This window comes from Globicephala melas, chromosome 3 (assembly GCF_963455315.2).
Source record: "Globicephala melas chromosome 3, mGloMel1.2, whole genome shotgun sequence".
NCBI lineage: Eukaryota > Metazoa > Chordata > Mammalia > Artiodactyla > Delphinidae > Globicephala > Globicephala melas.
The window spans coordinates 90,475,470-90,499,718 of NC_083316.1; the positions used below are offsets into that span (position 1 = coordinate 90,475,470).

General features: G+C 35.8%; 1 protein-coding gene across 2 annotated transcripts in view; it reads left to right on the forward strand.

Annotated features, from left to right (window-relative positions):
* Positions 1–3,211: 3,211 nt before the first annotated feature.
* The window catches only part of WDR36 (WD repeat domain 36), a 37,644-nt gene continuing 16,606 nt past the window's right edge, over positions 3,212–24,249 (forward strand). The window contains exons 1-15 of one of the 2 annotated variants that reach the window (XM_030869900.2): positions 3,212–3,473; positions 4,734–4,761; positions 6,393–6,493; positions 7,934–8,051; positions 9,862–9,994; positions 11,511–11,565; positions 12,845–12,977; positions 13,529–13,704; positions 14,023–14,143; positions 14,649–14,714; positions 15,683–15,769; positions 16,971–17,116; positions 21,894–22,008; positions 22,516–22,681; positions 23,474–23,582. In XM_030869900.2, the coding sequence (XP_030725760.1) occupies positions 3,312–3,473; positions 4,734–4,761; positions 6,393–6,493; positions 7,934–8,051; positions 9,862–9,994; positions 11,511–11,565; positions 12,845–12,977; positions 13,529–13,704; positions 14,023–14,143; positions 14,649–14,714; positions 15,683–15,769; positions 16,971–17,116; positions 21,894–22,008; positions 22,516–22,681; positions 23,474–23,582 (1,716 nt within the window). In that variant the 5' untranslated portion in view covers positions 3,212–3,311. The remainder of the gene's footprint in view (positions 3,474–4,733; positions 4,762–6,392; positions 6,494–7,933; positions 8,052–9,861; positions 9,995–11,510; positions 11,566–12,844; positions 12,978–13,528; positions 13,705–14,022; positions 14,144–14,648; positions 14,715–15,682; positions 15,770–16,970; positions 17,117–21,893; positions 22,009–22,515; positions 22,682–23,473; positions 23,583–24,249) is intronic. The other variant, XM_060296092.1, reaches the window with a different exon arrangement.

The window sequence follows — 24,249 nt, forward strand, 5'->3', positions numbered from 1 at the left end:
AATTGACTCTTCTTTCAGGCTAAGTGCTACCATAGGCACTATCAAAGAACTGATTCAGGGCTTCCCTGGTGGCGCAGTGGTTGAGAGTCCGCCTGCCGATGCAGGGGACATGGGTTCGTGCCCCGGTCCGGGAAGATCCCACATGCCACGGAGTGGCTGGGCCCGTGAGCCATGGCTGCTGAGCCTGCGCGTCCGGAGCCTGTACTTCACAACGGGAGAGGCCACAACAGTGAGAGGCCTGCGTACCGCAAAAATAAAAAAAATAAAAAAAAAAAAAAGGATTTACATGAAAAGAGTTGAAAAGAAATGGTTTGTTGCTAAAGAGGTTTCTCTATGCTGCCACATGTAAGTGACATTTCTCAAGGAAGCTAACTAAAACAAACATTTCCTATAGTCTCCAAACTCTAGATCAGAATTGCCATTACAAGATTTTAGTGAATTGTACATGCTTACCTGTAGAACAAATAGATCTGACATATTCAGCAAATCTCTTATTTCTACCCTGGTTAACAATATCTCAGAGCAACGTGTATTTTAGTGGTTCTGCTCAACCAGCAACAGACATGTTTGTGTACATTTTCCACCAGCGGAGGAAAAATTGGGGCAGCCAGAATGAACAACTCCCCAAGGTAGAAAGTCTTAGATTGAGAATAAGGAGTACTGATATATGGTGCCTGCTCTTTTAGCACCTAACTTCACAGTTGTAGTCCTTAGTAGTTCACTCGTCTGTGAAATAAGGGGGCAGACAAGCAATATCTTGAAACTTCCTTGGGTTTCTGACACGCTTCTGCCAATACAATGAAATGAACTATATGCATTTCTAAATTTGATTAGCAAGGTAAGTATAAATATACTGGTTATATATTAATGTGTAACAAATTACCCCCAAATTTAGTGGCCTAAAACAGCAATTAACATTTATTATGTTAAACAGTTGAGACTCAGGAATTCAGGAATGGCTTAAGACAGTGATTCTGGCTTAGAGTCTTTCATCAAGCTGTAGTCAAGATGTCTGCATGGCTGCAGTCATCTGAAGGCTTTCCTGGGGCTGGAGAAGATGCTTTACTCACATGTCTAACAAGGTAGTACTGGTGGCTGGCAGGAGGCCCTCAGTTCCTTGTCATGTGAAACACTCCATAGGACTGCTTGAGTATCTTCCCAATATGGCTGTTGAGTTTCTGCAGAGCAAATGACCCAAGAAGGAGAAAGTCAAAAGCTTCAATGTGTTTTATGACCTAGCCCTGTTACAGGTCAACCCTATTCAGTGTGAGAGGGGACTACACAAGGGCGTGAATACCAGGAGGTAAGAGTCATTGAGGGCATCTTGGAGGCTGGTAATCACAATACCAGTAACAAAAAAGAAATGGTCTTTATTATATAAACTAATCAGAAAAGTCATATTTAACCCTTTTTTAAAAGTTAGATATGACAACACGACATAGCTATACTTTTAATTTACCTGAATATTCTGAAGTCCCAATGCATTGAATCAAATTGAAAATGATCATTTGTCAATGATCGACTACATCCACCACGTGGCTTGCAGGATCTTAGTTCCCCTACCAGGTATCGAACTCAGGCCCCCTGCAGTGGAAGACTGGAGTCCTAACCACTGGACTGCCAGGGAATTCTCTACCTTTTCTTTTATTCTAACTTGGGACTACCATCCTTAGGGGCATCTCTAAGTAAAAAGAGCAGTAGCTAGGTCCTTCTCTCCCACTACACATTCAAACACTTTGCTGGCAGCTAAATAGCAAGAAACTCAGGGAGGCAACTGATGGGGAGAAATGTACTCTGACCAACTGCTAAAACTGGAAAACTCACAATCAGCCCATAACATGGTCCCTTTAAAAGATCACAGCAAAATAGCTAACATGCACGTCTACTGCTACCATATGCCTAGATTTTCCATGACAGTTCTAATTTTTAAACTTTTGTCTTATTGTCCAGATGTAGGTCAAAGAACATAAATCTAATTGTCAGATAGGCCTACATTCAAATTGCTACACTACCATTAATTAAGTGACCCTGGACAAGTCAGGTAATCTCTGGGAACCTCAGGTTTCTTATCTAATGTGAACACACACCCATCATGTGGCCCATCATGTGATCTTGAAAATCAGATTGCTGAATGATTTCTCCCACCCTCCAGCTGCCCCTCAGTGATCTCTACTAATCCTTTTCTAAACCTTGTGCTAGTCTGGATTTTGGCACTAAATAATCTTGGAACTGAACAAATCATTTAATCCCAATGAATCAATTTCCTCATTTGTAAAACAACAATATAATTTTTGCCCTAAACACCTCACAGTCTTAATTTGAGGATTATATTAAGATAATGGGTGTTATCAAAGGCTTTGTGAACTGTAAAGTCCTGAACAGGAAACTTTTTCAATTTTCTCCCCAAACTGTCAATATAGACAGAAGTCTTTGTGATTATAAAAATAATATGTGCATTATACAAAAGTTAGAGAACTCTTAATGTTTATCTAGTAATTAAAAACATTTGTACATATTTCCATGACTCACAGGTAAAAATTAATAATCCATTAATATTCCAATTTATATTTTACTTTAAACAAACTCAGTAAAAAGCAAACAAAAATATTTTTATTATGGGAAATTTTGATTTTAAAAGGAAGCAGAAGGACAGTATTATGAACTCTCACATACTCATTCCCCAGATTAAATAATTACCAATCTTATGTCATCTAAACCATGCACCTCATTCCCAATTATTTTGAAAACAAATCTCCAGATACATAATTTCATCCATAAACACATATCTCCAAAATATAAGGACCTTTAAAAACATAATCACAATACTACTATCACATATTTAAACAATAATGTCTTAATATCATCAAATATCCACTCAGTGTTCAAATTTTCTTGGCAGTCTCATCGTTTCACACGTTTTCAAAATCACACGTTTAACCTGACTCCATCTGAGTTAAGACTTCGGTTTCCCCTTCACCCTCCTGGCCCTTGTGCTTGCTTCCCCAGTCTTTCCCCTCCCCTAAGGTCCCGCTGAAAAGTGACTCGAGTGTCTTCCAGGCCCGGGAGAGCTGGGAGCACCGTTAAACTGCTGAAGACTGTGGACGGCGGAACTGAAGTCGCGCCTCCCCTTCGAGCTCCGCAGGGAGCTCTTTTTCAAATGCACTGAGGACAGTCTCCGCTCACGCGATTGGCAGCGGGGACCGGAAGAGCTTGGGAACCCGGCAAAGGATTGTGCCACGAGACGCGCAGAGAGACTGGGTGCGCGGTTTCCACTGGGACTGGAGCCCAGAGGAAACCCCACCGCGGAAGCAATGGAGCGGAGCGCAGGAGACCGCACTGCTAGCGCCCTTTTCGCGGGGTTCCGGGCTTTGGGGCTTTTCAGCAACGACATTCCACACGTGGTGCGGTTCAGTGCGCTGAAGCGCCGATTCTATGTGACGACGTGCGTGGGCAAAAGCTTCCACACCTATGACGTGAGTGATTTCTTTCGCCCGCTTCCCGGGAATCACCCTCCCCGGCCCCCAACTCTGTCTGTGGCAATCCCGCTCTCCTCCATCACCTACCAAGGGCTTTCGCCACCGCATTACATCCACGTGTTGATTTAGCCCTTGAAGTCTGCTTGGGAAGAGTTTCGGAGGCAGTCTGTCTAGGGGGAGGAACTAGAGAACATTTCAGTTCAATAGCAATGTATTTGCTCTGTAAATATTTGTTGAAGTTCTGTTGAAGATGTAAATGTGATTTTAAAAACTCCCTGGCGCCACCACCTTCTTCATCAGAAAGACTTGCAAGCAATTTTGTGCAATTCGCGACAAGAGCTGGGTTAGAAACACAGGCTAAAAAACATTGGGATAACTGGAGGGGGTGCGATTAATTATGTTGTAGGGGACAGTCCACATTTGATAGCAAGCTAATTTCCCTAAACTTCCCGTGAGTAACTTTCTTAAAGTCACATAGCTGGATCAGTAACCATAAATTGGGGTCCACAAACTGCAGCCTGCAAGCCAGTTCTGCCAACAGTTTTTGTATGACCCATGACGTTTTTATTTATTTATTTTTCTGTGTATGTTTGTGTTTATTCTAATATAGCATAATCTCCAAGTAAAATTTGCATAGTAGTAGGATGCAGTATAATCAAATTTTGACGTGGGATGGAGACATCCATATACTCTTGATTAAGAAACAGATTATTTAATTCATCTTCAAGGGCTCTTTCAGTCTTACACATCTCTAGGGTATGAATTTCTCCTTATACCCCTCTTAGCTCTGTGCTTCTGAGATGAATGGTTTTGACGTTTTTAAATGATTGGGAAATAATCCAAAGAAGAATAATATTTCATGGCATACGAAAATTTTGAAAATTACAGTCTATATCCATAAGTCAAATGTATTGGAATACAGCCATGCACGTTTGTTTTTGTGTCATATATGGCTGCTTTCGTGGTACATTATCAGTTGAGTAATTGCAACAAAAACCACACAGCATGCAAAGCGTTAAAATATTTACTACATGACCCATATAGAAAACTATGTGTGACACCTACCCTTTCATCTGATGAAATAGTAGAAAATATAAGCTTTCCTAATAATGAAAATTAGGGTCAGTTAAGTGTCTCTTTAAGGAAGGACAGAATAGCAAATTTATGTATGAGGTTAGATCTTAATCTTCAAATGTCAGATTATTATAGTTGTTTTTGTTAGTAAAAATTTAATCATTTCTTTTTTCTTTAAGACAGGTTCAGAAACTTAGTCTGGTTGCAGTAAGTAAGTATAGACTTTATCCTGAATTTGTGCATGTTTAGTATCTTAAAATTTTTTATAATTTTGACATAATTTAATACTTGCAGAACAAGGACTCCAGCGTGTATTTATAGTAAACTTACATAGCAACAACAACAAAAAGTCCAAGACAGGATCGTGTGTTGCCTTCAGTTGTCATGTCTCTTTGGTCTTCTTTAATCTAGACTAATTCATCAGACTTTCTTTGTGTTTTACAACATTTATTTTTTGAAGAGTATAGGCTAGTTCTTTTTTAGAATATTCTTCAGTTTGACTTTTTCTAATGCTTCCTGATGATTAGATTCAGGTTATGCAGTATGGCAATAATAACAGAAATGATGCTGAATTCTCAATGAACCATATCAGGAGGCACATGCTATTGGTTAGTCTTATTCCTGGCAGTGAAAACTTTGATCATTTGGTTAAGGTGACATTTATCAGGCAGCTCCATTTTAAAGTTTTACCCTTTGTAACTAATAAATGTAATAAGTGGTAATATACATTGAGACCATGTAAGTGTCCTTTTACTCTACAAAGTTTCAACTACTGCTAGGTTTATCATTTGGTGATGATTCTTGCCTGAATCAGTTATTAGTAGGATGATTATCAGTGATTTTCTGATTCTATCATTCTATTGTAAGAAAGAGTTTTCCCTTTTTCCGCATTTTGATTTTTTTTTTTCCCAATGGAAGGAATTTTTTTTTTTTGAAAACTCTTTAATAGAATAAAGAGCTTGCCAGGGCTGAGAGATTCTAGTTTCACCATCAAATATGATCTTTGTAAGAGAAACAGAGCTATAAAGAATCCAGTGTACATGTCTGATAAACTTACATTTTTAAAATTATAGAAGGCAGTAGAAGGGCACTAAAACCTAAGTCAAATACTAAAGCAAAGGGTAAACCAATAAAAATAGTATTTTGGAAATGCAATCCCAAAGCAGAATATCAGCATGAAAGATACTTAAAGCGATTCTCTATATTTTAAGCCTCCCGCCCCCAAAATAGGAAATAAAAAGAAAAGGCCAGTGTGACCATGGTAGTGAGAGAGGAATCAAGAAATCCTATCATAAGAAATGGCTAGAGGTGATAGGCATATTTATCTTGGAGAAGACTGAGTGGAAACCATATTATTCACTTGAAAGGTCAGCATGTAGAATATCATATGGAGGTTTTTTTAGGTTACGCTAAAGGGTAGAGTTAGAGTTCTAGGTTTTGATTTACTTTTAAAATTTTCCTGCAGTTATTAGGAACTTGATGTTCCTGAAGGCATTCACATGAAGGCTAGGTGACCATCTGCCAGAGTTTTGTGTATTTAGTGAGGATTTTTTTTTTTCCAAATAACCTCAAAAGCTTCTTCTCATTTCTTTAGGATTACATTTTTATGTCTGCAAATACCAGACATTAATTCTCTAGGGAAGGTCAAGGTGATGTCATATTTTTAGTGTGATAGTTACTGTTAAATGTCTAAAATAACATTGAAATCTAAATTTTATACTCTGATTCTCATACATACATATTTTTAAATTATAGTCAGGAAAAATGTTATACATATACTTGAGGTTTCTATTTGTTCCAAGATCTTAAAAATCCTTACTTCTTATATTTCCTTTTTCCTAGGTAACTCCCTTCCACAGGATATCTGTTGTATGGCAGCTGATGGGAGGCTAGTCTTTGCTGCTTATGGGAATGTTTTCTCTGCCTTTGCCCGTAATAAAGAGGTTTGTATCACTGAACTATTTTAATTTTTTGTCTTTTGCAGTCAGTAGTTGATTGTCATGGTAGTTGAGGGAACTTTAATGTTGTTATTCTTCATCTGGGACACTCTGGACATTTTTTTTTTTTAATGTATATTCACTTTTCTGGAGGAAAAGAAAGTTGATTTCATCAAATTCTCAAAATTAGTTAAAACTGGTGCTTTAGTTCAGTTTTCTTTGCCAAGGATCAATGTTAGAATTATTTGCACAGCTCGTAAAACATTTTTGTGACCAGCCACGTCCTGTCTCTGGAGTTTTCTACTTTGTTTATTTGGTTGGGGTAGGATTTAGTTAAGAGTAGTTTGAAAATGTTTTCCTAAGCGATTCCTATTTGCACTACTGCTTTATGTGGATTGACTTTTTCATTATGAACAACACAGCCCATGACTCATTTTCTAAGAACCAATTGCTTGTTTCCTATAAAGAGAAAGCTAGATTCTCTGTTTTCTCTACTAAGGAAGGATCTTTTCTTGTTAATTTACTCATTCATTTCTAAGTTTGTCCTGGAACAACTGACTTGAGAGGCGACCTGGCTCTAGTGGTCCAGAATGAAAAGGGAAAGTGGCCATGGGGATGCCTAGATAGCCAAGTGATAGAATCACTGTGCTTTTCAAAGTTTAACTTGGACTGATGATGTTTGTTCCCAACATTTTCCATTATCACTACCTACGGCAGAGGAAGGCAACTTACCTGTACAGTTCTTTAATGGGAGTTGTTTTACCTTTTAGAGAGTCAGGAAAAGTGTCTTTTTTTTTTTGCAAAATATTGCAATTTGTAGTTTTCCCTGGGAGATAAACCTAGAAAGTAGGGGTAGAAAGGTATCAGAGACTATCAACTGTAGGAAGCGGTTACCATCCCTAGGGCCAAAGGGACAAGGAGAAGAAATAGTGTTTCTGGAGCCTGGTGGGAACTGAAACCGTGGAGGAGGGAACTGTAGTTATTGAGGATGCAGCTGCTGCTGTAAGGGTAAGGGTGTCTGTGTCAAGACAGAAAACTATATGGAAGGAGTATCCTATATCTCTCTCCCTTGTCTCATGTGGAAGCCAGCTGGTGATGGCTGTAGAGGTCAGCCTTCTAGAACATACCATCAGCATGGAATTGCGCTGATTGGATGGGGTGAGGGACCCAGCTGTGTGCATGCTTCCTAAGCTTGGTTGAGAAGCTGAGCCTCAGAGATCTCATTTCTGTGTTCCTAGTTCATGTCTCCTTATTGGACTGGCTGGGGGAGCAGGTAAAAATGCCTGATTCCTTGCTATTTGTTAATCTAACCTTGGGTAATCAAAAGTTGGACCACATTTCTTAACATGAGCATCTTCAGGATTAGCCTGTTTTTTGGATAATATGAATAATAATACATGATGAATGAATAATAATATGAAATTCCTTTGAACTTTGACATTGTAGGTAGTACATACCTTTAAGGGTCATAAGGCAGAAATCCATCTTTTGCAACCCTTTGGGGATCACGTTATTTCTGTTGATACTGACGGTATTCTTATTATTTGGCACATATATTCAGAAGGTAAGAACCAATTTATTGCTTTGTCTTGGGGTAGTATGTGTGTAGCTAAAATTAAGTATCTAGGCAAGCATAACTTCTATATCAGAGGAGTAAAGCAGTAAAAAAAATTTTAAGAATCTTTAACACGTGTAAGGAAAAAGGTTCTAAGTAAAAAATGGGTAAGTATCAATAATTTTAGTCAGCTAGTTAAGCTAACTGTTTATAACCTGCTTAATGTGTTTTTCTGAATTAAGACTAGTTCAGTATTAGTATAGCAGTTCTCCAAGTTTAATGACATGTTATATTATTTTCTCTGTGGGGTGAATTTTGGTGTATGTTCACATCTGAGTAATACTTGGTTTGTATTTTCAACTTTCAGTAAGTGAAATTATAATAGTAAACTTGAAGATCCAGTAATCTGAAGGAAAATATACATCCTTTTTCTAAGAATATGAGTCAGTGTCCTTTAACTGTGATATTCTTAAACACTGTCACTGAGCTATGTTTATAGGACCATGTTATCTTCAAAGGTTAGGAACTTATCACCGGAATATCCCCAGCTTTCTTCATGTAAAAGACTGTGGGGTCTCTCATGAATTAAAGCTTTTAAGTTTTTTAATCTGTTACATTTTTAGCTTTTGTTATCTCTTGATTAACTCATTTTTTGATATAATGTGTTTATTTTTAGTAAAAATCCTAGAAAGATTGCCCTCCTGGGAGTCATTCCATGTTCTTGTTCAGATTAGTCACTGTTTGTTTTGTCTTTGCTCAGATGGAGGGAACAGAATTCCAAAAGTAGTACCTGTGCAGATGGATGTTAAAAGGCCTTTTATAAAATTAGAGAACCTGATTCTTAGAGTTCAGTAGGCTTTCTGTTGATCCTTATGTCCAGCTTTTTGTTACTGTTGCTGCAGCACAGTGTCTTCAGGGAGCTGTTTGTGGTGATCTTAAGTAAAACTGTTAGTTACGAACAGAGGCAAGAATCTTTTAAAATAGTATTTAAGTAAAATTTGTCTAATTCTCACCTGTTAATCTATTCTCCTTAAACTGGGGTACGCATACCCCTGGGAGTGTGTAGCAACCAGATAGTATGTGAAACTAAAGATTAAAAGAAATGTACCTTCTTTGATATTCAAATTTATTAGGAAATTTAGTGAAAAATTGTTTTCATCGTGGATGAACTGTGAAGTAGAAAAGAAAATTCACACATAGGAATTTTAAACATACGTGGCATTTCAAAAAATGTTTTGATCTTGCAGCGAGAGACAGCTGGCTGTGCCATTTTCTACTCCACGGGGCTATAAGGTCTTCTCCTCTGCTAGAGGTTCTCCTGTGAAAATGTGAGAAGCACTGCTCCTTTCACTGAAGTTTGCCTCTGACTTTTACATGTTTGAGGAGCCAGTCAAGCTCTCTAGATATTTGGTCCTTCACTCCCTAGAATAGCTCAGCTCAGTGCATGCGCTTCACTTGGAACATTTGCTGCCTCTTGATCAAATTATAAAAATACTAAGTCTGATCCCTAGCGTCATTTTTTTTTTGAACCCTTGTTTTCATTCCTGTAAACCAATTTGTCAGTGAAATTTTAAACAGTATTGATATTAGAACTTTTAGAAAATTCTTGACAGTCAAAGTTAAATTTGCAAGTTGACCCTCATCATATTTGTTTAATTTCTCAGGGAATGTTTATAGGTTAGCATATGTCTTTGATTTATATTAGTACATAAATCTTTGATATGGTAGATTTTAAGTGCTAAATATATGGGTATATGAAAAATATTTTAAACTATTTTATTAAAAAGTTACATATTGTTTATAACTTTTACTTTCATAGAAGAATACCTGCAGTTGTCTTTTGATAAATCAGTATTTAAAATTTCTGCAATTTTGCATCCGAGTACCTACTTGAATAAAATACTTCTTGGCAGTGAACAAGGAAGCCTCCAGTTGTGGAATGTAAAATCCAAGTAAGCACAATATTTAGAACATAAGTGATTCTTACCTAATCCTCATCACTACTCCCTGATGCGCACTTAAGTCTCTCAATTCTCCTTGCCTTTATATGTTTATTTGGAGAGCTTTCAGTAAATATACCTGTTTTTGGAGTTATACTCACGGCATCACATATGTGAAAGCTTGGATATGGTCTTGGAACATGGTAGGCAGCTTCATAAATCCTTGTTGAAAAGTATATACTAACGGCCTTAGTCACTGTAAAGAATTCATAAAGCTGTAAAGAAGGCTCTAGTACACAGGATCAGAAGATAATTATGAGATTGTCGCTGGGAAGCTTTTAGTTCTCAGTAAACTAAGAAAGGTAAGATGGCAAAGCAAATCAGTGTTAATTTAGTGCTAGCATTTAGGAATGGTTTTCAGGGTAAAAGTACATTGATCATCAACCACAGACATGACGGATATCTACTTAATATTATTGGTATAGCTTGGGGTCTAGATAAATGATTTTAGATACCTCTGCCTGTTATTTGAACGTTTATCCAGAGAAAAAAATGGCAGCTCACTTTTCTTTGTATAGCATTAAAAGGGCAAACAAAAATATTTGACCATCCAAATTGTTCTTTCCAAAGCCCTTATAAATTCGAAAAGGGAAATAAGATTTTCAGAGGTTTAATCCTAGTTCTAATTCAGTTCTAATTGAACTGAATCCTAGTTCTAATCCTAGTTCTAATTCAGTATTTCTGTTCAATTTAATAAATATCATTGACTACCTACTCTGCACTAGGCTGAGGGATAATGACTGAAATATTCTGTGCCCTAAGGTTATCTCTTTAGGTTCTTTATGTGATGTTTACACTCTTTATTGTACATTAAGTATCCCTTGGATAATCACTGAGTGATCTAATCTGTGCCCCTTAAAAAATTTAACATATGCTTAAGTACTTTGTCATTATAACAATTTCATATATCTCTGCTCTATGGATTCTTTATCATTTATGGCTTGATTCTGAAATTTAAAGCAGCGTCAGTATTGTCGTGTAACAGTCATGTAACATACAAGGAGTATTGTAATTATAATATATTCCCTTTTGTGATATGTTTCTAGGAACACGTTGCAGTGAAAAATGAGATCTGCCAATATTCTAAGATTTTATTTTAAATTGTATCTGTCATATAACATGGTTACTCATGTATTTTTTTTCTTTCTATTTAATTTCTTAAAGATGTTGCATAGTAGAGTAGTTCTTAGCAGCTTAGGATCTGGAGTTGGTCTCTGTGGGCTCTGTCAGTTTTAGCCATGTGATCTTAGCTTGATTTTTTTCACATAATTAAGTTTCTTAGTTTCTTTATCTGGAAAATGGTGGTATCTACCTCATGGAATTGTTTTAATATATATACTTAGAATAGTGTGGGGCAGAGTAAGAACTTAATAAATATCACCTGTTATTTCATTTTTTAATATGTAGTTGACTTTGTTTTTCTCCCCCCCCAAAAAAAAATAGCTTTCAACTATTTTTCTTGTTGTAGTAAACTTCTGTATACATTTGCGGGATGGAAAGTTGGAGTGACAGCGCTTCAGCAGGTTAGTCTTTTTCTGTTATGTCAAAGAAGAAATGAAGCTCATAGTAGTAGCATCTTTCATTTTCAGGGGCCAACCATATTTTTGGACCTAAAGACAAAATAATATATAGACTAGTGTATCTTTACAAATAACACCGTAAAAAATAGTGTTTTGGAAATGTAATTGAAAACAGCGCCTTTGTCTATAAACGTTTGTGGAAACCTTTTTGCCTGGAATTAGGCTCTAAATCTGTGGTTGCTATGGAACCATGTTTACCACTCATTTTGTAAGCATGTAGTCCAGTGCCTTGTAAAGAGCAGAGATGAGTTTTTCAGTGAAGCAAGGGAGATTTTAGGTCATTCGGAAAAATTTGTCAGGATGTTGAGATCTGTAGCTTGAGATAATTGGGGCCCAAATCTTAATAATTCATTAAATGCTTGACTTTTCCAGAAATAACTGCTTTTTGTTTTTATGAGTCTATAGGACATGTATGAATGAATGACTGTATGTCTGCAGAGAATCTTATATCTATTTTGGACACATATACAGCCATGTACCCTTGTCTTTCTAAATATCAGTTGCTTATACCTGCCCAGTTTATATACATTCCTTTATTCTCTCACACTACCGTCAGCCTTACTCTGCTTTTACCTACCCAGAAGACCCCAAAGGTATCAGATGATTAGGTCCTTTGAGGGCAAGACATCATACTTGTTTTAGTATACCCAGCTTCTACACAGGGTCTCATGCGTAGTAGTTACTTGATGGCAAATTAATAACATGTTAGCCTGATTCCATTTTGTAATGGTATTAGACATTGATCTTGTGTGCTAAAATAAAGAAATTTATGGAGTCTGTATGTAAGACCATTTATAAAATGGAGATTATAGGGCTTCCCTGGTGGCGCAGTGGTTGAGAGTCCGCCTGCTGATGCAGGGGACATGGGTTCGTGCCCCGGTCCGGGAAGATCCCACATGCCGCGGAGCAGCAAGGCCTGTGAGCCATGGCCGCTGAGCCTGTGCGTCCGGAGCCTGTGCTCCACAACAGGAGAGGCCACAACAGTGAGAGGCCCACGTACCGCAAAAAAAAAAACAAAAAAACAGAAGATTATAATCATAGACTATTAGATTAGATATTCCATTATTTCTTTTGATAACACATAAGTAATGATGTACTCATCGTATTATTAAAGCTATTAATAATTTGATAACACATAAGTAATGATGTAATCATCAGTATTATTAAAGCTATTAATTTAATTTGATTAAGAAAATAAAAAGTTGAGTAATTTAATTTTCAGGCACCAGCTGTGGATGTTGTTGCTGTTGGTCTTATGTCGGGTCAGATTATCATTCACAACATTAAGTTTGATGAAACATTAATGAAGTTTCGTCAAGACTGGGGACCTATTACTTCGATTTCATTTCGCACAGGTAACTTAACTTTTTTTTTTTTTTAATTTATTTTTGGCTGTGGTGGGTCTTCGTTGCTGTGCAGGGGCTTTCTCTGGTTGCGGCGAATGGGGGATACTCTTCGCGGAGGTGCGAGGGCTTCTCATTGCGGTGGCTTCTCTTATTGCAGAGCACGGGCTGAGTAGTTATGGCGCACGGTCTTAGTTGCTCTGCGGCATGTGGGATCTTCCCGGACCAGGGCTTAAACCCGTGTCCCCTGCGTTGGCAGGTGGATTCTTAACCACTGTGCCACCAGGGAAGTCCTTAATTTATTGATTGATGAAAATTAAGAACACTTGAAATGCATTAGTTTGAAGCTCATAGAGATTTTCTTAATATTTTCTTATAATTTAATCTAATAGAAATGAATGAAATACTGGAATATAAAGAGCCAAAGGAATATTGATAGATTATTGGTGTATAGTCTTTTTTTAAACTTTATATTTATGGATTAAAAGGATGGAGAGAGAAATTCTTAAGTTTAATTGTTTTAAGTTGCATGTTTTTCTTTATGTATTCTATTTTAACAACAGATGGTCATCCAGTAATGGCAGCTGGAAGCCCATGTGGCCATATTGGACTCTGGGATCTAGAAGACAAAAAGTTAATCAATCAAATGAGAAATGCACATTCTACAGCAATTGCCGGACTGACATTTCTCCATAGAGAACCACTTCTTGTCACAAATGGTGCTGACAATGCTCTCAGGGTACTATGATTCTTATCTTTCTTGGCTCATGTGTCCTACCCTTTGGTTATTATAAGCCTGCTGTACTGTATCAGCCTGGAACCTAGCAGATGAAGGGAATATGGGATAAGATATTGATACAGATGAAATAGAATGCATAGCAGGTTACATGATTTTAGTAAAGTGAGAGAGTTACAGCTTAGCTTTTCCCCAGCCCCCACTCCAGGGTCAGTGGTCTGCACGCAATACCCAGTGCCACATTTGTATAGGAGATGATTTGACTGCTTGCGGATCACTTAAAACATTGTGGAAGAACCTTACTTTTTTATTTCTTGGCAGATATGGATATTTGATGGTCCCACAGGTGAAGGCCGGCTTTTGAGATTCAGAATGGGACATAGTGCTCCTCTTACCAAAATAAGATATTATGGACAAAACGGACAACAAATTCTTAGCGCAAGTGAGTTTCTGCTTTGTGCATTAATTTATTTCAGCAAGTAATGAGAGCAGAGTGTTTAATATTTATTAGGTATTTAATATTTATTTGGTATTTACACAGTTTTAGATTCAAATGCCCCTTTGAGTGACTTGGAAATCTGGGTAAAATGAGGTGATTGTTTTTGAATACTTCAGGGAACACTGTAGCTGCTATTACTTTTATTTGGAGTGTCATTCTATTTACTAATCCTCAGAGACAGAAAGGGCAAATTCCAGAAATGTGGCCCTTGCCTATACAGATAATCTACTGGCAGTTATTAGCACCTCAGTTTATCCTTTGTTCTTACTAAATGGCATTCTGTGTGCAGTTGAATATGATAAATTAGATAGTTGCAATCAGCTCGCCTTTTAAAGTGCTGCAAACTAACTTCAAGCTTTCTGTAGAATCTAATATTATAAGAGCTGTGATTTAAATGGTCCATTGTTTCAATGAAGCTTGATTAGGCATTTTCTCTGTATATCAACAGGTCAGGATGGAACTCTTCAGTCATTTTCCACAATACATGAAAAATTTAACAAGAGCTTGGGACATGGTACGTCATTTGCAAGATGGAAAAAAACTGTTGGTCACACACAAAAAATCATTTCAAGATTCTGTAAGATAATCAGAGGAGGTTTCATTGATAATTTCCTCTTTCTTCAGATGAAATAAAAATCCTTTGTATGAAAGAGTAGTAGTAAGATACTTAAGATCGATGTTGCTATGGAAGTGATTGAGGTGCTACTGTAAGGTTATTGAAGAGTTAGATATCTTAGGTGGTAAAAAACATCTTAAGTGGTAAAAACATACTGCTGCCACCGAAAAGACATTAACGATCTAACTTGAGCCATCTGCAGACTATAACATTTTAAAGATGGAAGGAAGCTTAGAGAAAGCATCAAAGTAAGAAGCATCCCATCTTTTTGCAAAAAGGGCTCTTTTATTCTGTATCCCTTCCCATGGTTTCTGTTATTTGAAAGAGTTTGTTTATTAAACAAAAATGTTCAGTTTTATTTATAATTACTCTTCTTTGCAAGCCAATATCCTGGCTATTCATGCATGTATATACTTCCAGATGAATTTCAGGATCATTTTAAAATCAATATCCAAAATAATTCTTCTTAGAATCAAATTGGAGAGATTTGATATTTTTAAGAATCATCACATCTAGGAATATGATATATCCTCATTCAAGTTGTCTTTAATGTTCCTCAGTGAAGTTTTTTTAGTTTTCCTCCTATTGGTCCCACATATTTAAGATTATTCAGTGGTATTTTATATATTTTAATATAATTTGCTAATATTTATTTTTTTGCTAATATTGTGACTGCAGTCTGTTCATTTATATTTCTGTCATTGTTAATACTACTGATAATAGTGGTAATATCATCTTTATTTTGCACCTGACTTAAATGGGAATATCTTGAAGTTTATAGTTATATGACAATGAATAGCTTTTTTATATATACATTTTTCATTAAGAAGATTTCATAGCTCTATTCCCTTCTCCCCTAACCACAGGATTAATAAATAAAAAGAGAGTCAAACGTAAAGGACTTCAGAATACCATGTCAGTGAGACTTCCACCCATCACAAAGTTTGCAGCTGGTAAGAAACTTCATAATGTGTTTCGAGTTCTGCTCTGTCATTTATTTCCTCCTATGTATTTCTTTATTTCCTCCATTTTAATAAATGTTTTTACAAATATTAATAAGCGTCCGGAGGGTAACTCAAAATATATTTCTTTATTTCTCCCATTTTAATAAATGTTTCAGCAAATATTAATAAGAATCCAGGATGCATCCCAAGTGCATGCTAGTCTTGTGTGAAGACTGAAAATGAGTTATTTATAATTTGAACTTGTTATCTAATAATTTAGGCTTTGTCCTCTGTAAGCTATTAATAAACAATATTTGCTATTTCATTTTGTAGCTCTTCTATTTATTCTATTATATGCCTGGTATAAGAAAGTCACTAATGTAAAAAGGTGAGAACTGAGAACATAGAGCTCTGGCTAATTTAATAAACATCTGAACATACTGAGGTCTTAGTATACTGTGTCATTTGAGCAGTGCATCATTCGAAGAAGTGATTTTAAGAAAAATGTAGATAGGTGATAAGATTGTTGAGCGAAAACTATCATAGAAATAATTGTATAGGCACCATTTCCATTTCAAGGTTATTTATAACAACCTGATGACTGGTCATTTTTTTTTTTTAACTTTAACCCCCCCTCCTGTTTATTTTCTATCTTAGAACCTGAGTGGTCTTTCTAAAAGATCTGAATCATGTCATTTATATGCTTAAAAATCTTTCATGGCTCCTTATCACCTTTTGGGTGCAACCTCCTCTCCTTCACATGGCTTTCAAGACCCTTGGTAATGTGACCTAGTGGCCTCGTCCTCCTGCCACCCCTCTCAAGACACTTACTTGCTGTGCTTAATTTTGTACAAGTTACTCTTGGGCCTGTGTGTGTGTCTCAACCTCTCTCTGCTCTAGCAACCCCCCCCCCCGATTAATTTCTACTTGTTTTACTTCTTTCAGGGACCATTTATTACTCTCCCCAGTTCTCTTAGTAAACTCTTCCTGAGTGCTCTTACAAGACACCATCTTACTTTATTGTAATTTCTTCTAATCAGAATCTCTTGTTAGATTGGAAGCTCATTGCTCTCAGAAATTACCTGTTTACCATCCTGTCCCTAGTGCCTAATTACAACATAGAATATTAAATGCTTAATAAATAAAATACGTGAATGAATGAGGGAGGGAATGAAAAGCAATTTGATTTATGCTTTTAATTATGTTTTAGAGGAAGCTCGTGAAAGTGACTGGGATGGTATCATTGCTTGCCATCAAGGTAAGCTATCTTGCTCAACCTGGAACTATCAAAGATCTACAATAGGTGCTTACTTTCTCAAGCCAAAAGAGCTGAAGAAAGATGACATAACTGCAACAGTAAGTGAACTTGTTTTTAAGGGCGTTTTCTCCTGTAAAACTGTCTTGTGGTTATCTTATTGTACTCAAGTTTATTAATGATAATATTCATTGAAAGAACAAAGAACATAGTTTAACATTTTGAAATTTTTCCCTAATAGTGTTAAGTTTTCCAGCTTGGAGAGAATTATTTTAAGTTTAAGTTAAGTTTTGCTTAATTAGATGTTGTATATTGGTTATTTTAATTTTCTGATTAATATAGGATTACTCAGGATACACTTTGAGGGGGATTTCAGCATTTATCAATATACTTTCGTACCTGAATTATGTTGAGTATATAGTACTATATTCAGTGAAAGTGAATCTTAAGGTTTCTTCCTTCCTTTTCTTTCTTTCAATGTAGGAGTAAGATTCAGCTAAATCTTTAATGAGTTAAAGATGTAGAAGTTATTTAAATCCTTCATTTCTTACATTTGTCTGATTGAGTACTGTCTAAGCCTTTTTTAAATATGGTTTTTAAATGCCACTGTTAACTTATAACTTCTTACTCCTCTATTAAAATTTTATTTTGTTTTCTTTTGATAATAATGTAAGTCGTCTATTGGGTTCAGGTTTTAAGGTATAAAGAAATGATGTCAAATTTGGTTTGCAGAATCGTTGCCTCTGCTTTTTCAAAATAAGTTTTACTGATATATAATTCACATACTGTAAAATTCACTCATTTAAAGTGTACAATTTAATGGATTTTAGTGTATTCATAGAGTTGTGCAGTTATCACCAAAATCTAATCAGTCTAATTTTAGAGCATTCTCATCACCTCAGAAAGAAACCCTGTACCCACTAGCAATAAGCCCCATCCTCTCAGTTTTCCCCTTTGCCATCTCCCCAACCTAGGCAACCACAACCTACTTTCTATCTATAGATTTGCCTATTCTGGGCATTTCACACAGATAGAATCATACAATATATGGTCTCTGTGACTGGCTTCTTTCAGTTAGCATTTTTAAGGTTAATGTTTTTAAGGTTCATCCATGTTGTAGCATGTATCAATACTTTATTCCTTTTATTGCTGAATAATATTTCATTTTCAACTTTTGAAATTTTGTTTAGCCATTGATAGATGGTGGACATTTGTATTGTTTCTAGTTTTTGACTATTATAAATAATGCTTCTGTGGACATCAGTGCACAAGTTTTTGTGTGGACATATGTTTTTGTTTCTCTATATTTACATCTGGGAGTGGAATTGTTAGGTCATAATGTAACTCTAACGTTTTTGAGGAGCTGCCAACCTGTTTTCCAAAGTGGCTGCACAAGTTTATATTCCCACCAGCAATGTATAAGGGTTCCAATTTCTGTATGTCCTAGCCAACACTTGTGCTTATCCGTTCTTTTGATTATTGCTGTCCCAGTGTGTATGAAGTAGTATATCACTGTGGTTTCTGATTTGCATTTCCCCAGTGACTTAACAACGTTGAGCATCTTTTCATGTACTTATTGGCCATTTCTACATCTTTGGAGAAATGTCTATTCAAATTCTTTGCCATTGTTTAATGGGGTTATTTATCTTTTTCCTCTCGAGTTGAAATAGCTCTTTATATATTCTGGATACAGGTCCCTTATCACGTATGTCATTTGCAAATATTTTCTCCCATTCTGTGGGATGTCATTTCCTTTTCATGTTGGTGTCATTTCAGCATAAGGGGTTTTAATTTTGAAGTCCAACCTTTTTTTTTTTTCTTGTGGTTTTTTGAAAAATATCGCCTAACTCAAGGCCATGAAAAATTTACTCCTGTGATTTCATCTGAGAGTTTCATAATGTTAGCTCTTAAATTTAGATCTGTAATCCTTTTCGAGTTAATTTTTGTGTGTGATGTCATGTAGGCATCCAAGTTCATTCTTTACATTTGGATATCTAGTTATGTCAGCATCATTTGCCCAAAACACTGTTCTTTCCCCATTGAATGGCCTGGGTACCCTTGCCAAAAATTGTTTGACATGAATGTGAGGGTTTTTTTCTGGATTCTCAGTTTTCTTTAATTGTTCTATATGTCTATTTTTATGCCAGTACCACACTGTCTTGATTATGGTACCTTTTTAGTAAGTTTTTTGAAATCAGGATGATTGAATCTTCCAAGTGCTTCTTTTTTCAAGATTGTTTTGGCTATTCTGGTCTATTGCATTTCCATATGAATTTTAGCATCAGCTTGTCAAGTTTTGCAGAGAAGGCAGTTAGGATTTTGATAGGGATCTTGTTGATTACACACCTCAGTTTGAGGAGTGTTAACCATCGTAATATTACTCCTGATCCATAAACATGGGATGTCTTTCCACTTAATTAGATTTTTAATTTCTGTTAGCAGTGTTTTGTAGTTGTCAGTATACAAGCCTCATACTTCTTTGGGTAATTTTTCCTAGAATTGTATTCTTTTCAATACTGTTATAAATAGAATTCTTTCCTTAATTTCATTTCGGATTGTTCATTGCTAATGTATGGAAATATAATTGATTTTTGCACATTGATCTTGTATCTTAACAACCTTGCTGAACTTATCTATTAGCTCTATTAGTTTGTTAGATGCCTCTGCTTTTGAAAATGCATATTTCAAGTATAACCACATTTGATCCTATTTTGTACAAATTTTTTTTGTCAGTATGTATGCTCTGTTCTCCATAGTACAAACATCTACTCTTAAGCTTTTATCGGTAAGCCATAGAGAGTCTATCTTAAACTTCTTAAGTTTACCTGCAAAGTTTTGAGTAGCTATTGTAATAGTAGTGGTAATAATAATTACAGCTAACATTTTTTGTGTGCTTACTTTGTTCTAGGCTCTCTGCCTAGCACATATCAGTATTATATTATTTTCACAATAGTCCTATGATAATGGAGTATTGTTAGCCTCTTTTTATAGGCAGTAAAACTGAGGCTGAGGCTTACTGTAACGAGTAATATGCCTGAGATCAGTAAAACTAGTAAATGGAAGAGCTGGGATTTGAACCTAGGACCACTCCTTCTAGAACCTATGTTCTTAACTCATAGCCTATAATGATCACGCATAGAACATTGTGTGTGTGTGTGTGTGTGTGTGTGTGTGTGTGTGTGTGTATACACACACACACACACACACAATGATACTTAACTGGTGCTGGGTTGGAGTCAGCTATCTGGAACAAAGCCAGGAGCCCATAAGTAGTAAACCAGTAAGTATTTATCAGAGAACCCATGTGCTAGAGTACAATTTGTCAATCAGAGGTAACCTTCTTAGCTTATTCATTTTTGCTTTGCTTGTGCTGTCTTCAACAATAGGTTAGAATGAATAAGTAAATAAGTAAAAGGAGACTTCCAGAAGCAGTCCCATTAACAACAATAAATCCTATTAAAATAAATGCAAGTTCCAGAAAGTACAGCAGTCCCCCCTTATCCATGGTTTCATTTTCCATGGTTTCAGTTATCTGCAGTCAACTTTGATCTGAAAATATTAAATAGAAAATTCCAGAAGTACACAATTTATAAGTTTTAAATTGCATGCCATCTGAGTAGCACTGTCCCTCTCTGTCATGAATCATCTTTTTATCTAACGTGTCCATGCTCTATACACTACCTGCCCATTAATACAGGAAAAAACATAGTATATATAGGGTTTGGTGCTGTCTACTGTTTCAGGCATCCACTGGGTGTCTTGGAACATATTCCCTGCAGATAAGGGGGACTACTGTATAGCAGGGCCATCAGGGACCATTACTTGTAGGTTATAGCCTAGTATCTTTATTAGTTCCTGAGAGCATAAATATATAACATAGCATAAACATTTATGAGTTGTTCAGAATAGGTAAAATTATGTTAGTGTTCTATTTGAGAAGATAGAATGCTTTATAAGGTTAGTCCATAATTTCCTATCTAAAACTTTTTTTAAGTTATAAGCTATAATTGTCTAGAAAAAATATAGATGTAAGTGGAGCATACTTCTGTGGATGCTGTGTAAAGATATCTTGACTCAGTGGTGTATCAGTCTTATGCTGCTTTGCACAGTTAAATATCCTCCGTTGAATATTTTCTTTTAGGTCTTAGAAGTCATCTGTTTCTTCAGGCATAAATTCAACAGTTTTTTGAATTAACTCTTGGGTGGGTGACATCTGACTGATGCAGTGGCAATGAAGGATTTCTCTGAGCATGACCCACCACATAGCCAGTCTCATGTTTTTAACAGAAAAAAAGACATCTTTTTAATATAATATTTCTACTTTAAGTATTAAAATATGAGTTTATTTTACAGAAACTGCTTATAAACTAAATGTTTTCCATGCAGTATCTCATGTATTTCCTTCCTAATACGTTGTAATTAAAATATTTGGGCTTTTTCATTGGACATCCCAACTGATATGGTTCCAGTTTTATATCCGCTATAAAAGCAATTACAAAAGTAAGGTAATGAGAAATTAGGCAGTGGAATGCTTTGACTTTAGTACCGTTGTGAATAAATTAAAAATTGAAGACCAGTTGATATACCATTCTCCTGAATGAATTTCAATTGAGTTAACTTTGGTTATGTTTTGCTGTCTTGGAAGTATGGGTTTCTCCATACTTCTTAGAGAATGGAGATAGAATCAAACAGATACTTCTAATACACCCAAATATAATTACATAATGTTTAAGAAAATTAACGAAGCAATTCATTTATCATTCTTTTTTTAAAAATGAGATAATTAGTAGATTTAAAAAAATACTTTGGAAACCATAAAGTACAATAAAAATGTTAGCTATTTTCTGTGTCATTTGTGTTAATTTTTTTTCCCTTAAGGCAGTGGATATAACTTCTTGTGGAAACTTTGCTGTGATTGGTCTCTCATCAGGAACTGTAGATGTATATAACATGCAGTCGGGTATACACCGAGGAAGTTTTGGCAAGGATCAAGGTATTGAATATATTTTTCTTTTTCTTATTTTTAAAAAAAGTAATATAGATAAATAAAAGGCTAATAACTGTCACTGGCATTTATTAAATTCTTGAGTGCCAGTCATTTTGCTAAAGTTGTATATGGGTTATCATCAGCCGTATGTGGCAGTTCCTGCCATTATATCTATTTGAAACACCATGTTGAAATAAAGAGAATGAAGTCATAGTTGTATTAGGGGAAAGTGGATATTATAGAAATTAAAGGTTCTTTTTTTCTTCTTGCATTAAGCAGAAAATCTTAACTATTTTTTGAAATCTTCATGGCATCAACCTGATGGATTTTGTTATTACTCAAGTGGTATAATAATCTTCTCTCTGCTCCCTAAAATCCATATTAATTTAAAGATTTTAGGGGTGTTAAATAGTGGGAACTTAGATATTTAAATAAAGGAATCACTGTTTGTGTAGTGTTCAGAGAGTCAGTTGCAATTCTTATTTCTTTTTTCTTTTACCATATGCTTTAAAGCCCATAAAGGATCTGTTAGAGGTGTTGCAGTGGATGGATTAAACCAGTTGACAATTACAACTGGTAGTGAAGGAGTACTCAAGTTCTGGAACTTTAAAAACAAAGTTTTAATTCATTCTGTGAGCCTTGATTCATCTCCAAATATGATGCTGCTACATAGAGACAGGTAAAGTTTTTCTTTTAATGATAATGGACTTTCTTCTTGATGTTTTTAGTTCTTAATTTAAGTACAGTAGACCTTTGAACAACACAGGTTTGAACTGTGCAGGTGCACTTATACACAACTTTCACTAAATACTCACTGTAGCACTACATGATCCACTGTTGGTTGAGTCCACAGATGCAGAACCATGGACATGGAGGGCCAACTGTAAAGTTAATATCATCTTTTTTTAAAAATTTTACTTTTGGCTGCATTGGGTCTTTGTTGCTGCACACAGGCTTTTTCTAGTTGCGGCAAGCTGGGGCTACTCTTCGTTTCAGTGTGTGGGCTTCTCACTGCGGTGGCTTCTTTTGTTGCGGAGCATGGGCTCTAGATGCGTGGGCATCAGTAGTTGTGGCTCACGGGCTCTAGAGTGCAGGCTCAGTAGTTGTGGCGCACGGGCTTATTTGCTCCGTGGAATGTGGGATATTCCCAGACCAGGGATCGAACCCGTGTCCCCTGCATTGGCAAGCGGATTCTTAACTACTGTGCCACCAGGGAAGTCCCCCAGCTGTAAAGTTATATGCAGATTTTTGTCTGCAGAGGGGTGGCACCCTAACCCTCATGTAAAGTGGTCAACTATAGGTAATTTACCAAGTGGGAAAAACCAGACTTTTCATATAAAAGAACAGCATTTTGCTTAATTTCCCCCAAAGGTATACTTGATTAACAAAATTTAAATGACTGTGAGATTTTAGTTCAAGAGTTTTTTTTTTGTTTGTTTGTTCATTAAAACTGTTGCATTTATTTTGCTAGTGGCATTCTGGGACTCGCCTTGGACGACTTCTCCATTACTGTTTTGGACATAGAAACTAGGAAGATTGTCAGAGAGTTTTCTGGACACCAAGGCCAAATAAATGACATGGTAAAACAAACTTTAGATGTTTAAATAAAACTTGATTCATTTCTATTTCTGTTTAGGTTTAAAAAGTTCAAATAATTGAAACTTTTAATAGCATTAAACTCACCATAGGAGATGTTCAAAATGAATAATTAGGAGACTAATTTTCAAAAAAGAGATTTTTAAGGAAATTTAGAATTAAAAGAAGTTTAATATTTCTCAGGAAGTTAATGCCATTAAGGTATAAATCCCAGAGTTCATTTTGTTCTCTTTAAACAAGGCCAAAATATACTTTGGAGAGTGAATCATTGAAACATAAGTGTATCATTTTTGACTTAATATTAAACTAAGCTGAGAGAACTCATTTCTGTTTTTCTACATTCATAATGAATTAATAGGAGACCTGGAATATCTGATTCTTGGTTCATTCTAGTTTAGTGTTATTTCTACAGGTTATATATCTTAACTTCAAAAGAGTTTAATTAATAAAAATGTGTTTTAGCTTACTATTATGTTGTTATAGTGAGAAATATGGTAATAAGTACTCTAGTTTAAAAAGTGTAAGTTGAAGACTTTGCATCAATTGCAGATACCTTTATTTACTTGAAACAGAAAAAATAAAAGAAAATCCTACATAGTGACACTCCCAACAGCTACTTTTATTTATCAGTTCTCACAACAAAAATCTGAA